This window comes from Thamnophis elegans, chromosome 1 (assembly GCF_009769535.1).
Source record: "Thamnophis elegans isolate rThaEle1 chromosome 1, rThaEle1.pri, whole genome shotgun sequence".
In the NCBI taxonomy this organism is placed as follows: Eukaryota; Metazoa; Chordata; class Lepidosauria; order Squamata; family Colubridae; genus Thamnophis; species Thamnophis elegans.
The window spans coordinates 23,697,480-23,714,301 of NC_045541.1; the positions used below are offsets into that span (position 1 = coordinate 23,697,480).

Sequence of the window (16,822 nt, forward strand, 5' to 3'; positions counted from 1 at the left end):
TTCTCTCTCTATCCCTCTACCTACCAACCTCCCTACTCTCTCTCTCCCCCTATCTATCTACTGTATTTTTCTCTCTCTCTTTATTTCTCTCTCTCTATCCCTCTCCTACCTACCTATCTACCTACCTACAGTCTTTCCCCCCTACCTACCTACTGTATTTCTCTCTCTCTCCCTTTATCTACCTACCTACCGACTGTATTTCTCTCTATTTCTCTCTCTCTCTCTCTCTATCCCTCTATCTATCTACCTACCTACTTTTTTTAAAAAATTGCCTCTTCAAAACCTTGGTGCATCTTAAACTCTGAAAAATACGGTACATATAAAAAGAAAAGCCAACAACTTTGTAACAGTGTAAGCCACCCAGAGTTGCCTAGTGTTAAAATGGGCAACCAATAACTTTCCTAAGTAGAAATAAACTTCAGGAATAATTGGATTTCCAGAAGGCTATTGCATCGAACAAGCATAGTCACAGAGAAACACTACTCCACAAGCCTGCAAAAATGGGGAACCAATAGTAGTTTCCCTTAGGATTTTCAAATTGTGTGGGTAAAATCCAATTGGAGAATATGGTCCTGTAGCTACCTTTTAAACTCTGTCCCAAAGGTGCTTTTTCAAGAGGCAACTGGGCTTTCTGGTTTTTCTTTGAGACATTTCACTTCTCATCCAAGAAGCTTCTTCAGCTCTGACTGGATGATGGGCATAAAACTACAAGTGTCAGGTGCTGCTTCATTTAATAATCAGGAAAGAAACCACTCAGCTCCATTATTGAAATTAAGTGTACTTTTACTAATTACACACGATAAGTAGCAAAGCAAAGCTGAGTCTGGGTAAATTGGTGCGAAAGCAATAGATATCATGTATAGTTCAATCCCCTCCCCTTGGCACCCCATTCCATAGTCCAATAATAATTCACCCAGCTGTCAGGTGGGAGATATCTTCAAAAAGCATCATCAGGGTGGAATGCTGGAGAGTTAGCCTTGGCAGGAAACTCCCTTTCTCCACATGCGCAAAGAGATGGTCAGGACAGCTTCTAGAACACTCCTCCAGGACATCATGATTCCCCTACCAAATACCATGCTCCCTCCTCCCTGTATCAATGGCAGCCGAAGCAGCAGCAAAGCAGAGGCTGACAAGTTTGTGTCAGCGTCTCTGATTACATTTGAACAGTTGCTGTGTAATTGCCTGACAACCTCGTACCTTTCTGAGACAGCTCCATGTAAAACATGGTGCAGTAGTCCAGATAAGTGGTGATGAGGGTATGAATCACCATTCTGAGGTCCTTCTGTTCCATTTAGGCTCACAATTAGTGCACTGGCTGTTGATAAGCAAAGACCCATTAACCATGGCTTCTACTTGTCCATTCAGCCAACGAGAGGCTTGCAAGGAAGGAATCTGCTGTCTCGTGAGTAGTGCCATCCCATCAAGAAACAATTACCAAAGCTGTCAGAGCATCCTGTTGAATGTACAATTTCCATCTTACTTGGGTTCAACTTCATTTTCTTTTATTCCTATCCAAACTCTTATATAGCCTTCAGACATTGGGTAGAGACATCAACAGCTTTGCCTGTCCAGTCTGAGGTAATAATGTGCAATTGGGTATCATCAGTATACTAATGATTCTACACCCCCACCTCCATTCTGCAGTTTCATGTAAATGTTATACAGGATATGAGATAGAACTGAACTCTGCAGCTCCTCAAAGTAACAGCCATTGAGCTAGATAATTTCTCTCTTTTCCCCCACTTCCCAGGAGTTTGAACCACTCTACAACAATGCCTTCAGTCCCAAAACTCTGCAGGATGCCCAAAATGACATCATGATGAATGGGACTGAAGGCTGCCTATTTACAGTACGAGGATGCATAACACTATCCTAATATAGGTGCCAACAAAATTCTTCCACAAGAATGACCAATATTATCTCTACTATTCCATGTCCAGGTTTAAACTCTGTCTGAAAAGGGACCAGAAAACCCAGTTATTCCAGGGTATAAGTGAATCTGAAGCCATATTGAAAAAATGGCATCTAAAATAGAATTATTGCTCAACACTGTCCATATATGTAACCAAAATACTGTAATGGAATTTGGACTGAGTAAATGTGCCACTTTTACCATTACAAAGGTAAATGAAGTGAAAACTGAAGGAATCAAATCTAAACATCTGACTGAGTGTGCAACCAACAACAGCAATACTAATGTCACTGCAGTGCCTGGAGAAACCAAAATAGAAGAAAAAGAACTGGGGAAAAAAATCAGAAAATATATGCTGCAAATAAAGATAGAACAGAGGTGGGTTGCTCTCCGTTCGGCCTGAATTGGGCAAACCAGTAGTAGGGGTGGCGGGAGGCTCCGCCCACCCACCTAGAGGCTTCTGCGCATGCGCGCCTCAACCGTTACTAAAAAAATTGGCAACCCACCGCTGAGGTAAAACAACTATAGGAAAAAAAGTAAAAATAGTACTAATAGCAATAGGCACCTTGGGTGTAGTTCCAAAAATTTGAAGCACCTCTTGAACATCAACAATGGCAAAATCACCTTCAGTCAATTGTAAAAGATAGGCTTACTGTCAGACTTAACCATGAACTGCATAAACAATCAAACTAAAGTACAGTTCTTTATTTGGGTGCACCATATAAACAGAATCTTGCTAGACTAAATCTATACTACCCTAACCTAAAGGATATATCCTGGGAGATTTTATGAGTGGCTATCCTAAATCACTTCCACAATCCAGTTCTGGACAATTGCTGTGTCTTGTCTCGTTCCTTTCCTTGAAATATGTTTCCTCCTTCCTATGAGCCTTCTGCATTACCCTAATCAATCACACTTATTTGGAACAACTTACTTCCTGTAAGTTGTTCCAAATAATATTATTAAGCAACAACGTCTTCCTGTCCTATATCCTTGGGAAGGACTATCTAAAGACAAAAATGCTAAATCCAGCCTAAACATCCGTCTGACTGTGCAACCAACCATAATAATAAAAATAAGGAAAAGCCAGACAATATTTTATTTTAGGGATATGATGGAGGACACAAGACAAAAACATTGGCAACAGTGGACCACTAGTGACCCTATGCATGTAGAAATAGGATGTAGGCATTGAAGTTTTGTCACAGGCTTTAAACTGTGGGCAAACTTTATGTACCTAAAACCATCAAAGAGGTGATTGTGTGGGAATAAATGATATCATTCTAGTCCAGGAGAGGGGTAATTGGGCCAACATTTAAGAATGAATGACCATATCAGGTTCTAATATGTATTCAAGTTTACCTTCTCAAGTTTTCTTAATTCTCATTTGGTATGTACGTTGCATTGTGACTTAGAGTGATTCCCCCTCCCACCTTTTCCAATGTATTCTTCATGTTACAGGTAAAGTAAGGTATGTCAATCTATGCCACCAAATGTGCTGATGCAAGGAGTGAGCCTTGCATGAGGAACATGTTTTTACATATAAGGAGAACTAAAAGGTAAAGGGTCCCCTTGCACATATGTGCTAGTCATTCCTGACTCTAGGGGGCAAGCTGAAGAGCCAGCACTGCGTGAAGATGCCTCAGTGGTCATGTGGCCGGCATCCCACCAAAATGGTCCCTATTTTTCTATTTGCATTTTTTACATGCTTTTGAACTGCTAGGTTGGCAGAAACTAGGACAAGAAACGGGAGCTCACTCCGTTATGCGGGGCTAGGGATTTGAACCCCCAACCTGCCAACGTTTCTGATCGACAAGCTCAGCGTCTTAGCCACTGAGCCACCGCATCCTTCTATAAGAAGAACTAAAAGAGGCTACATCAGAACGAAAGTAGGGGGAAGGCAGTTCCCTATAGACAGAGCTTGGGACTCAATCCTCCACTATCTGGAGGAAGTGCAGTTCAGAGAGCAGCGAGGGGCAGAGACCTCGGCCCCCTTTCAATGATCAAAAACAAAACCCGCCAAGGCTGTGCAATCCCAACCGGGAGGCTCTTGACCCCTTGTCCGCAAGCTTCCTTCTGTCTTAGCTTGACAGCGCCTGCCCCTCCGAGGGGTGATGGAGGGTTTAGGGATGGAAGGAGGGAGCTGGTGGCCCACGAATCCCCCGTTGCCATGGGAACCCATTCAGGGAACTGCAAGCCGCGAAGACAGGAGGGGAGGAGAAGCCGGTCATGTGGCGAGGCAAGATGGCTACCAGAGCTTGAAGGCTGCAGCCTGAGTGGGTGGGAGCAGCAGCGCCGTCCGAAAGGGAGCAAGGCGCCTTTCAGCGCGGCAACAGCTGTCCGCTGCTCTTGAAGTTTTCTCCCTCCGGGCCTCCCGGGCGCAGACCCTCTCTCCGCCCCGACCTTTCCCCCAACGGTTTCCTCCCCCCACGCCCCCCTCGGTCAGCAGGCAAAAGGCGATCGCGGCGATAACTTTTATTGCAAGCGGCTGCTCCGGCTCTTTTGTTGCTTTTCTGCGCGCCGCTAATGGGAGCGCCGCAGAGCTCCGGTCCGTCCGCCGCTCTGGCTCAGTGAAACCTCCGAGGCGACCCCGCTCATAGCGGAGCCGAGACGATGGCTCTCACCTTGTTCGGTGAGTAAGCGCTGCCTCTCTCTCTGTCTCTCACACACACCCTTCTTCCCTCCCTCCCTCCACAGGTAGATAAATAGAAAGGGAGGCAACCCCGAAGGGAGGATGGAAGCGGCTGGAGGGAGCGCTCCCTCCCTCTCTCTCTTTTGCTGGATTCTTTTTTTGGGTTGGCCATTAAGCAAGAGAAAGACTTCCTTCCCTCCTTCCTTCCTTCTTTCTTTTCCTCACCCATTGTTTCTACTCCAAACAGAGCCTGTGGGTGTGTACTTGCTTCTTCAGTCACTGTCGGGGTTTGGTGCTTGATTGGCATTTGCACTATGAAGTGCTAGAGTTCTCAGGCAATCTCTTTCATCTCTTTCATACAGTCCTTCTCCCCATTCCCCAAATCTAGCTTGCAGGGCGTCCATTCTCTTTCTCAAAGCAATAGTAAAACAACACCAGCTAGCTTATAGTTCATTCTCTGCTCTTTCTGGGAAGTCAGAGAGAAGTTGCCCCTGCAGCAAAAAAAGCTGGGTCTTTTTTTTAAAAAAAATGTGTTTCTTCCGGAACAAATGATAATCGATGTGATAAATGGCAAGCGAAGATGCAAATATTAGTATATGATTTATTTTAAAAAATGATTCAAAAAGCATCTCTCAAAAACTAATGGTAAAAACACACTGTTTATTTTTGTGTGCATGCAGACACAGGATGTGGGTTTTCTATCATTTGTTTTTGATTATGTGTGTTTTGAGCAGCGCAAAAATGTTCCTATAAATAAAATATTAATTTGGGCAAGTTTTATATATTGGCACATTAATTTATTTAAATTAATTATTAAGCTTAATGGCACACATCTCTAACTTAGTACAGTAATTAAAAAGCACTTTGTAACAGTAAAGTGAAGCAAAATAATCTTGACACTAACATATCATTTGTGGAAGCAAATTTCATTACATAAATAACTCACAGTATTCTTAACTTGGGATTGCTTCCCACTGATTTATTTTGTGTAATTATAATTTATATTAAATGTGTCTTTATATAAAGTTGTAAAAATACTGTTTGCTATATTTTTAAAATGGATGTGATCAGTTTGATACCATAGTAATGAAGAATTTAATAACAAAGTGTTTTCTTAATCTTTTATTTTCAAACTCTTAACTGCTGCAACAGTTTTTATACATGTACCTTTGCTCTTTATAAGAGTGTCTAGCCTTTTAATTTCACTGTTTACAGAAAGTTTCCAGCAAACTGGGAGATTCCAAATATAACCAAGGAAGTATATTTTAAAATTGTTAACATATTTGGAAATAATTTAGCCTAGGTCTAAGATGGTTATATTAAATTTATTTCATCAAACTTGTATTGTGAATTGATTCTTCAGAGTATAAAGTAATGACCCTGGGTAAGTTTTTTTGTGATTGTAATAAAAGTTTTGTAATAGGTTTATATTGTTACCATAGTAAAGATATTTGTGACACCTTTTTATTGTGGAGTAGTGTCTATTTCATCTAACAACTGGCAAAGACTATGTTTTCTGGACAAAAATGCAGTTGAAAAGGAGAGGAATAGAGGTGAGTTATAGAAATAATTGTTTATAGATAGTGATTATTAATAAAACAATGCAGGTGACTTCTTCCAATCAAGTTTGACATATTCATGCAATTTCCTTGGCAACAGCACAGAAGTATTGTCATTGTTTTTATCCATTATGCTTTTATTTTTTAGTGTAACACACAGCCCCAGTATTCTCTGGTAGTTCTTACACTCAGGTAGGTCTTAGCTTCCAGCCAGGTGCTGCCACCTGTTGAGGCAACAAAATAGCATTGCTTTAATAATGGTCACTAAAGCTTTGAATATTCTTCAATGTTTGAAATATATGGGAGAACATTTTGAATATTGTCCCTGGTTAATTCCCAGTGTGACTTGTGACTATAAAAGCTTAAGTATCGTAAATGTGATGGCATATTATGGTGGCATAATGTTATGCATTGTTATCTTTGCTGGAATAGCCTTCGTATGATTACTGGAAATCTCATTGCTAATGAAAGATCACTGGATTCTTTTCTTTTCTTTTCTTTTCTTCTCCATACCAGTCAGTGGCTTCTTACTGCCTCATAAATCCTGATTGACAATTGTCTCTTGTAAGTGGTGCAAGAAGACAAAGATTGAGATTCAAGCACTATGCTCAATTCAATTTTTTTTATTACGGTCATAGAACACCATTCACTATGCTCAATTTTTAAATCTTGGTTAGTTCCTACCTGTTGCATAAATGGAAAGAGCCAAGCAGAAATGAACCAATAGAGTATTTCAACACATACCAAGGATTTTCTTTCTTCTGGCCTGAAAATTATATATACATTATTTTTACAGGATCCCTGTTATTCTTTTAAATAGTAATCTGTTTAATAACTAAAAAAACAGAAATCATATGCTTCAACTTTGAGAGTCAGACATGAAATCGTAATAATCTTCCAGGGCTTTATTATTTCTGGCCTTCATTCTTGAATTTACAGTTGGGTTACTAAAAGATCTGTAAAGTTTACTGCTGTTCTCTGCTGGATGTGTTACATAAAGCTCTGGGGAGCAGTAAATATTTTAAAAGAAGCAATCATTAACAAAATGTAAGGAAAAAGTTTTTCAGGTGGCAAAAAAGAAATTTAGGCATTACCAAATATATTTAATTGCACTTAGACGTATATATTTATATACTCCCCCATAAAGCTTTACAGCACTCGCTGAGCAATTTGCAATGTCAGCCTATTTCCCCCAACAATCTGGTTGGTCATTTTACTGACCTCGGAAAGATGGAAGGCTGAGTCAACCTTAAGCCCCGTCAGAATCAAACTCCAAGCTGTGGTCAGAGTTTGCCTGCAATACAACATTTTAATCCCTGCGCCACCATGGCTCAACAAATTCTTAAAACTATTACATAGCATTTCTGCCATGGAATAGGACAGTGTTTCTACTATTGAATATGTTGTTCAGAGACACATAAAAGAAAACATGAACAGATGTGGCACAGCAGGCATTGTGCATGAAAACCAGAATAACAAAGGATTTTTCATACATTTTTTACCTTCAGATGGTTTGTTAGGAAAAGTTGAATGTTCTCGAATTGGAATTCCAGACAATTTTGAAAATATTGATGAACATTCTGTAGAAGGTCAAGAGTCTGAATTTCTTTTGCAGTGGGCATGAGGAGAAATGGATATACAGTAGTTGGTTGTGTGACAGACTTCATTTCACTTTTACATTGTTAAATCACATACTTTTTCCGCATCAACCAACGTAACACCTCTAGATATTACCTTTATACCTGTGGCTATCATTCTAGGAAGTGTTACTCTTAGTAAAGTGTCTGATATCAGTTATAAATCAGATGATAGAAAACAAACACTAGATAACAGTGGTGGTCTTGGTCACTTAAAAACAGCTCAAGGAATTGCTGGCTTTCTTAAATCCATTTTGGAGGGGAAATTAAGATATAGATTTAATAATTAAATATATGTAGCTTTATCCAAACATACAGAAGTAATCCTTAGCTTATGTCCATTCATTCAATGATCGATGGTGCTGTAAAAATGGACATGATCAGTCCTTGAAATTCTGACTGTTGCAACACCTCCACAATCAAGGGATTGTGACAGGTGCTCGGACGCCAAGCTCATGATTACAACATTGCAGCAAGCCATGATTATGTGATTGCCATTTGTGACTTTCCCTACCGCCTTCCTACAAAGTAAAGTCAATGGGGAAGCTGGCAGGGAAGGTTTCAAGTCACTCCCAACAAGTCGCTCCTGCTGCTTTTTCTCCTGAGGAACCTGCTAGAGATTTTGAGAGCCCAGGATGGTGATGATTATCTTAGTGCTTGAAGAACTGTGAAAGTATTCTTTCCTAGAACTTGATCATTAATGAAAAGCAATCATAGCAGGGCTATTGCACTGTGAGCAAAGCCTTGTGGTGAAGATAATGGGATGGGAAGATTGGTACTTATTCTAGAATTCTGGAAAGTGTAGTCCCAGTATGTTCAGAAAAGTTAAATTGAAAGAGGCTATCATCAATATTTTCTTAGCAGGTTTGCTTTGGGATGATTGTGCAATGGGACAGTGGTTATGGACACTGTACAGAACAGAAAACTGGTATGAACTTCAAGAGAAGATTATAGCTTAGAAGAAAAGCCAATGTATCAGTGCTTCTTTTCAATTGCCCAGTGCTATAATTGACAGACTCTTTAAACATCCTCACCAATTGCTAACAGAAAGAGCTAACTGATACTGGTATCACTTTTCTTGGCAACATAGTTTTGCATTGGAATTGCTTGTTGAATAGAGGTAGTCCTCAAGTTATTAATATAATGGAGTCTGCAAATTACATTGGTAACCCAAGGATCCGTTGGAGTGAATCACATAAAATGAATGTGAATACGCAGGTCTTTAAGTGCACATAAGGTATCTTAGGATGGGGAAGGCCAAGGGGAGGGAGCTAGTGACGGAACAGGCCATCTGCTTAAGACCACCCAAGGCTTCCCCAACCCATTGAGATACCTCATGGAATTGCTCCCCCCACCACCACAATCCTTCTGTGTGAGGTCACTTACCTTTCAAAGATCTAGTGAGCTGTCTCCTCTCCAGCCTCTTTGCCACACAAGATCATGGCCCTCAGACACTTTCAGTCTCCATGCAAAATGTTTGCAAGCCGACAGCACTCTTTGTTGGAGTGAAATCAGGCTGTCTCAAAGCATCCCGTTGGCTTGCAAATGTTGTGCATGGAGACTGGAAGCTTCTGGGGACCGTGATCTCGCAGCCTGAAGGCCTGCAAGATCACTGTGCCCAGAAGCTTCCAGTTTCTTCCAGTTTCTGCTCTAAATGTTTGTAAGCTGATGGAATGCTTTGAGGCAGTGCGATTTCTCAAGAGAGGAAACATCTTCACATGGTAAGTGAGTCACAGCAGGATAGGAGGGAGTAGGAATTGTGAGGAGTGGGGTGGGCATAGGCAGGGTGAATGTTGCAGGACCTCTGCGGTCATTCATAAGGGTGAACAACTGCTGTGATGCTACAACATTCATAATTTCAGGACTATGTCATAAATACTTGGAGGCTTATCACATAACTTTGAATGGTCACTAAGTGAACTGTTGTAACTAGAGCATTATTTGGTTAGAAGGAGCATGCCAAATTCTGCATCCTTAAAAAGCTTTGTTGTTTTGGATTAAATTTCTCAAGTATGCAGGTAGGCAACTTAATAACTAAATGATAATTTCCATCATTATTAATGGGCATACTGAAATTATGTTCTAAAGGTTCATATCTAAAGCCTCATATCTCTTTAAGCCATGAATTTTAAGCATAAAGGTAAAGGTTCCCCTCGCACATATGTGCTAGTGTTCCTGACTCTAGAGGGCAGTGCTCATCTCCATTTCAAAGGCGAAGAGCCAGTGCTGTCTGAAGACGTCTCCGTGGTCATGTGGCCGGCATGACTAAATGCCGAAGGGGCACGGAACGCTGTTACTTTCCCACCAAAAGTGGTTCCTATTTTTCTACTTGCATTTTACATGCTTTTGAACTGCTAGATTGGCAGATGCTGGGACAAGTAATGGGAGTTCACTCCATTATGCGGCACTAGGGATTTGAATTGCTGAACTGCCGACCTTTCTGATCGACAAGCTCAGTGTTTTAGTCACTGAGCCACCACGTCCCTTTTAAGCATAGGGCAATGGTGGGTTATGACCATTACAGGCGTACCGGTGCCTGCCGGGACCACGGGATACCGTTCTGATACGGTGCTCCGGAGAGCCCACCCCCCATCTTTACCTGTATTTGAACTCTTTGAGCTTACATGCATGGAGCGGACAGCACCTGTGCAACGCTCCGCCAAGCAGCTGGAGTGTCACAGAGGTGTCATGGAGCATCGCAGATGTTAAGTACGCATGCGTGCGCTGCGCATGTGTGCACACGTGCTACACGCATTTGTGTGGTAGATACTGGGCCCCGTTGCACCATACCGGTTGCAACGGGATCCGGAACCCACCACTGGCATAGGGTCATCCTTTAATAGAACAAGAAATGTTACATTTTGCATGGTTGCAAAGTATTTTTTTAAATAGATGTTAGGAATGAGTGCCAAGAAGCAGTAACATTGGCAGTCACTTTTAAATTCATTGGTTGAAATGTTATGCCTATGTTAAGTATTCTGTACTTAATCCTATTATTTTTCAAGTATGAAACTTTTTTCATGAGAGTAGTTTTTTATTATTTTAAAGAATAAAAATAATTCTGTTGGTGCTTCTTTTAATCAGAATCACAGAACTAGAAATTTTATTAGGACTAACAAATTTAAATGAAATGATTCTGAAAATGTATACCTCTCACCAATTATCTCCTTAGAAGAAAAATATAACAATTATTTACAGTTATGTTCAGGTAGCCATTATGGGCATTTTCTTTTGGATTTTGTATAAAACATGTAATGTTGACACATATGAAATTTTATTTACAAGTTGGGGTAAATTTCCCTTGTCCTGTTTCCCTTGTCCCTATGAACTGTTAACATCTTTAAAAGCAATTTTGAAAGATGTTCAGAGATCTTCAGTTAAAATTGTGTTAAGAGCTAGGAAGTAGTTGGCCATTTCTAGCCAAACAGCCAGAGGCTATCCAGAGGGTATAGTTTATAATTTAATGTAATAATTATTATGTACTGTGAGCATATGGAAGTCAATCAAGAGCTCTGTCTTCTACTGTAAACAGTATATCTTAGCACTTGAACTATCTGTGTAACCTTGAGAATTGAATTTGCTCTTCACTTGATGCAGTGAAATGTTTATCTAATTTGAAAAACCTAATGAAGCAAATAAAGAGAGTAACCCTGAACTGCTTTGTTTTGCTAGTGGTGCATTTTCTTGACCAAAATTGAAAGGAAAGCCTTCCTGGTATTGGATACCAAGATCATCCACACCCACAAAACTGTTTCCTTCGTGGTGTGGGGTAGAAATGGGGACACTGTTGTCCTGCTTTCCACTTCTATTCTGCTGCTATTGTGTACACAAAAGCATTAAAGCTGAAATATCAGAAGACCTCTCTTGTACTGCTTCATGCTAATTACTCACAGTATTATTTCCAGTGGCCCTGGAAAATCTGGCACTTTTTGAGATAGATACATAATATAGACTATTGGTGCATCTCTTTATATCTGTTATAAGTATGAGCCTGTTATTCAGGTGTCTTTCCCTTCTCTTGCATGCTTTTTATCTTTTTTGTTGTTAACTGTTGTGAAGTTTGTTGCTGTTTAATAAACATTAAGGAGTGTTGCATTTTTGCTACCTGAAGTGAGTAATATGTGTAAAGTAGAAAATTCAGAGGTACAGAACACACCACTGAGGAAAAGGAACCATGTTCATTGCAGTGTTGGATGCCTGAGGGAACCATGGCAAAGTAAATATTTAGGCTACAAGGCAGAAAATCCTAGGGATGTGATGACTGGCCAGTTTGGGAAAGCTACGCAGGTCTTTGTCCCTATAGCTGGAGATGTTAAGTCAAAAGGCTCTTTCAGGAGGGAAAACAGAGCTGGGAAAGTCCATTGTGAAGGAGAAAGAATATCAAGACCATCAACTGATGGATGATGGAAGGTTGGAGCTTCTCTATATTGCAGTTTGTTTGTTTGTTTGTTTATTGGATTTATATGCCGCCCATCTCCCAAAGGATACATATTACAAAAGTTAAAAAGGAAATTAGATAGAGTATCCAAAAACAAATCCAATTAATATTAACAAAACATTTTAAATTTAGATTAAAATTAACAATTTAATCAATCATTTATTTTATGTTGTTCAGGCCAGACCGGCTTGCTGGAAAAGTCAACTTTTTAGGGTGCGTCAGAAGGACCAGAGGTCAGGGATTATGTGAAGCTCTGGGGGCAGCTCTGGGGGACCCCTCCTAAAGAAGCCATCTTTGGATCCAGCTGTCCTTAATAACTATCGTCCAGTCTCCAACCTTCCCTTTCTTGGGAAGGTTGTTGAGAAGGTGGTGGCCTTTCAGCTCCAGCGGTCCTTGGAGGAAGCAAACTATCTCGACCCCTTCCAGTCAGGCTTCAGACCCGGTTACAGCACAGAAACCGCTTTGGTTGCATTGACTGATGATCTCTGGAGAGCCAGAGATGGAGGATTTCCCTCCATCCTGGTTCTCCTTGACCTCTCAGCGGCTTTCGATACCATCGACCATGGTATCCTTCTGCGACGACTGCGAGAGGTGGGAGTGGGAGGCACCGTGCTGCGGTGGTTCTCTTCCTACCTCTCAGACAGGTCGCAGTCGGTGTTAGTGGGGGGGCAGAGATCGTCCCCTAGGCCCCTAACATATGGGGTGCCTCAGGGTTCGGTCTTATCCCCCCTACTATTCAACATCTACATGAAACCGCTGGGAGAGATCATCCGCAGGCACGGGATCAGATACCATCAATATGCGGACGATACTCAACTGTATCTGTCCGCCCCGTGCCAACTCAATGAAGCGGCAGACGTGATGAACCGGGGCCTGGAGGCGGTTATGGACTGGATGAGGGCTAACAAGCTTGTGCTCAACCCAGAAAAGACCGAGTGGCTGTTGTGTTTCCCTCCCAAGGATTCCACCAATATTCCATCTCTCAGGCTGGGGGGTCAAATTCTATACCCCTCAGAGAGGGTTCGCAACTTGGGAGTCCTCCTAGATCCACAGCTATCGTTCGACCACCATTTGACGGCTGTAGCTAGGGGGGCATTCGCCCAGGTTCGCCTGGTGCGCCAGTTGCGACCCTACCTGAATCGGGAGGCACTCACAACAGTCACTCGGGCCCTCGTGACCTCTAGGCTGGAATACTGCAATGTGCTCTACATGGGGCTGCCCTTGAAGAGCATCCGGCGTCTTCAGCTGGTACAGAACGCAGCCGCGCGAGCGATTGTGGGTGCACCGCGGTTCACCCACATTACACCTATCCTCCGCGAGCTGCGCTGGCTACCTGTCGATTTCCGGATGCGCTTCAAGGTGCTGTTAATCACCCATAAAGCCCTACATGGTAGTGGATCTGGATACTTGAGAGACCGCCTTCTGCCAATCACCTCCCTGCGACCAATAAGATCACACAGATTGGGCCTCCTCCGTATTCCATCGGCCAGCCAGTGTCGGCTGGCAACTACAAGGAGGAGGGCCTTCTCAGTAGTCGCCCCGACCCTTTGGAACGAACTCCCCGTGGAGATTCGTACCCTCACCACCGTCCAGGCCTTCCGCATAGCCTTGAAGAACTGGCTAGCCCGTCAGGCCTGGGGATGAAGATAGTTGCCCCTCCCGAATGATGAATGCATGTTGGTTACTGTTTTTATTATATGTGTCTTTGTTATTGTCTGCATTTCCCCTTCCCTGATTTTATGTGAGCCGCCCTGAGTCCCCTCAGGGAAAAGGGTGGCCTACAAATGTCAATAAAATCTCAAAATCTCAAATCTCAATTCCAGAGGGAAGGCGCTCCCACAGAGAAGGCTCTCCCCCTGGGGATCGCTAGCTGACACTGTCTGGCCGACGGCACCCTGAGGAGGCCAACTCTGTGGGATCGCACTGGACAGTGGGAGGCTACCGGTGGCAGTAGGTGGTCTCGCAGGTACCCTGGGCCTAAGCCATGGAGCGCTTTAAAGATCATAAGTAGTACCTTGAATCGCACCCAGAAAACAACCAGCCACCAGTGCAGGCTGCCTAAAAGGGGCATAACATGGGAGCACCTAGGTACCCCCATGATAACGCGCGTGGCCGCATTCTGGACCAGCCGAAGCCTCCGGGTGCTCTTCAAGGGCAGCCCCATGTAGAGAGCGTTGCAGTAGTCCAGGCGAGAAAGGACGAGGGCATGAGTGACTGTGCACAGAGCATCCCGATCCAGGAAGGGGCGCAACTGACGTACCAGGTGAACCTGGTAAAAGGCCCCCCTGGTCACGGCCATCAGGTGTTCTTCTAAACTAAGCCGCGTATCCATGAGGACTCCCAGATTGCGGGCCCTCTCTGAGGGGACTAAAATTTCTCCCCCTGTCATCAAAGATGGAACAAGGTGCACAAATTGGGATGATGGAAACCCCAGCCACTCAGTCTTGGAGGAACTGGGTATTGACTCCTGGGGGTGCCTGGACTAAGAGCAGCATTGGCACCCAGAGCACGCACCAATGCACTCTGGCACAATGTATTACAGTACATACATAGTTTGATGCTTGGAGCATGGTTGCATCCCTCCATCCATGAAATTATTTCTTCAATGGTGCAGAATAGTGGGGAGATCAGCTGATGTCCCGCTTTTCTTTTCTTTTTTGTAATTTTTATTTTGAAAATAGTAACATAAAAGCAGTTCAAATTTTAGAAAGAAAGTAAAGAAAAATAGTGAATAAAAAAGAAAATAGAAAAAAGGTTTAGGAAGAAGTGGCTTCTGATCTTAACATTGATTATAAATGCATTTATATTTTACTTCCAAATCCAAGATTACAATACAATTTCCTTTGTTCCATAGTCTGTCCTTTCTAATAATCAAAGCTATAACTGAAGTAGGCAAAAACCCTTTCAGAAGTGTCCATGATAATTATCCATAGTAGAATTTCCAGTGGCTAAAGAAAATTCTCTGCCTTTTGATATAAAGAAATACAGCTAAAATAAATTCTTGCCTGTTGGTACTGCATTTTTTGTCCCATTTTGCCAAGTAACTGTTTTTGATGTTTGCCAATCTTTGCTGATGTTTGACAATTTGGTTACAAAAGCTAAATGACTAGAGATCTGAAGAATGAAGCCCATATGTGGTGATAAGAAAATTCAGTAAGGACTGATCAATTTAGTTTTTTGCAAAAGCAGTAAATACAGCTGCTGAGGTCAGGGTAATGCGGCACTGAGAATATTGGAGGGTATGCTAACCTTGTCAGCAATTTACCTCTCAAAATTATCTTCCCATGATATTACTTTCTCTTCATATAAATTTTGATGCTTCCAATAAATCTGCTGTGAGAGAGAAGGGGAGGTTTTTCAAGGGGGTGGAGAGGGAAACAGCAGGTATGAGAAGAGTTCATCACCCTTCTATCTCTTTTGCAGTTTAAAAAAAGTATCTTGACCTTGCACAGTAATCTAAATGTAAAAAGACAAGATTGTTCCATCTAGCTCTCTTATTTACTTTGATAACATAAAGTTTACGAAGAAGTTCTTTACAAAGTGGTAGGACTTGTGAGGACATCACAGACCTATTTTCCTAATCCCCTTGATCCATGGGCTTACAGATGTCTCTCCTTCCCTTTGAAGCAGTTGCAGAAATTTAGCTGTATCAGTTACAGGACTGGTAAAGCTAGTAGATCTGAATTGTGTCCTCTTCAAGGAAAAGAATGGGTTTTAACTCCAAGATCACAAATGACCAGGTTGCTGTTTGTAGAACATCTATCCAGATATAAACTCTGCCCCACCCTCTTCCCCACCTCAGGTAGACTTTCCAAGGTCTCCCTCACCCCTGAGACACCCCATGCTCTGCTTAACGATCCACGTGGTTGTTAATGACCACATCAGGGAGAGCAGGTGGTTAAACAAAATGATTGTGTGAGTGACAATCATGTCTTGCAACACTAAAGAGCAAGCTCCATTACAGTTATAAATCAAGGACTGTCTGTAGTGAGGCTACTCTCTTCATTTTAATCTTTAATTCTTTATGTTGCCTGTAGTGGCCAGTCTTCAAGGTCTCTTATCAAAAGATGTGGTGGTGCAATGGTTAGAATGCAGTATTGCAGGTTAACTCTGCTGACTGCCAGGGGTTCAATCCTCACCAGCTCAAGGTTGACTCAGCCTTCCATCCTTCCAAGGTTGGTAAAATGGGATCCAAATTGTTGGGGGCAATATGCCGATTCTGTAAACTGATTGGGGCTATAAAACACTATGAAGCAGTATATAAGTCTAAGTACTGTTGCTATTGCTGTCATTTTTTTTCTCTCATCAAGGACATTTTCCCAAGAAAAATATTATAATATGTAAACTCAAAATCTTTATATATTTTAATAAGACTTTAAGCAAATCACAGGAAGTATTCTTATAATTATTTCAAAATCTTATTTCCAGTTTATTTGACCTCTTGTTCGGTTTAAAAGCTTTCCAAAATCAACATTCTAATCACCTTGCTACTTATTTCCAAGTAAAAAAGTTTTGCTTTTAAGTTCTAAACATACTGTATATACTCGAGTATAAGCCTAGTTTTTCAGCCCACTTTTTGGGCTGAAAAAAGCCGCCTCGGCTTATACTCGAGTCAGTGAAAAATTTGCCCGAAATGGAGGAGAA

At 42.0% G+C, this 16,822-nt stretch overlaps 1 protein-coding gene across 1 annotated transcript in view; it reads left to right on the forward strand.

The window, feature by feature from the left end:
• Positions 1–4,050: 4,050 nt before the first annotated feature.
• CHN1 (chimerin 1) overlaps positions 4,051–16,822 on the forward strand; it is a 114,253-nt gene continuing 101,481 nt past the window's right edge. Inside the window, exon 1 of the mRNA XM_032222994.1 lies at positions 4,051–4,544. Coding sequence (XP_032078885.1) covers positions 4,526–4,544 — 19 coding nt within the window. The 5' untranslated portion in view covers positions 4,051–4,525. The remainder of the gene's footprint in view (positions 4,545–16,822) is intronic.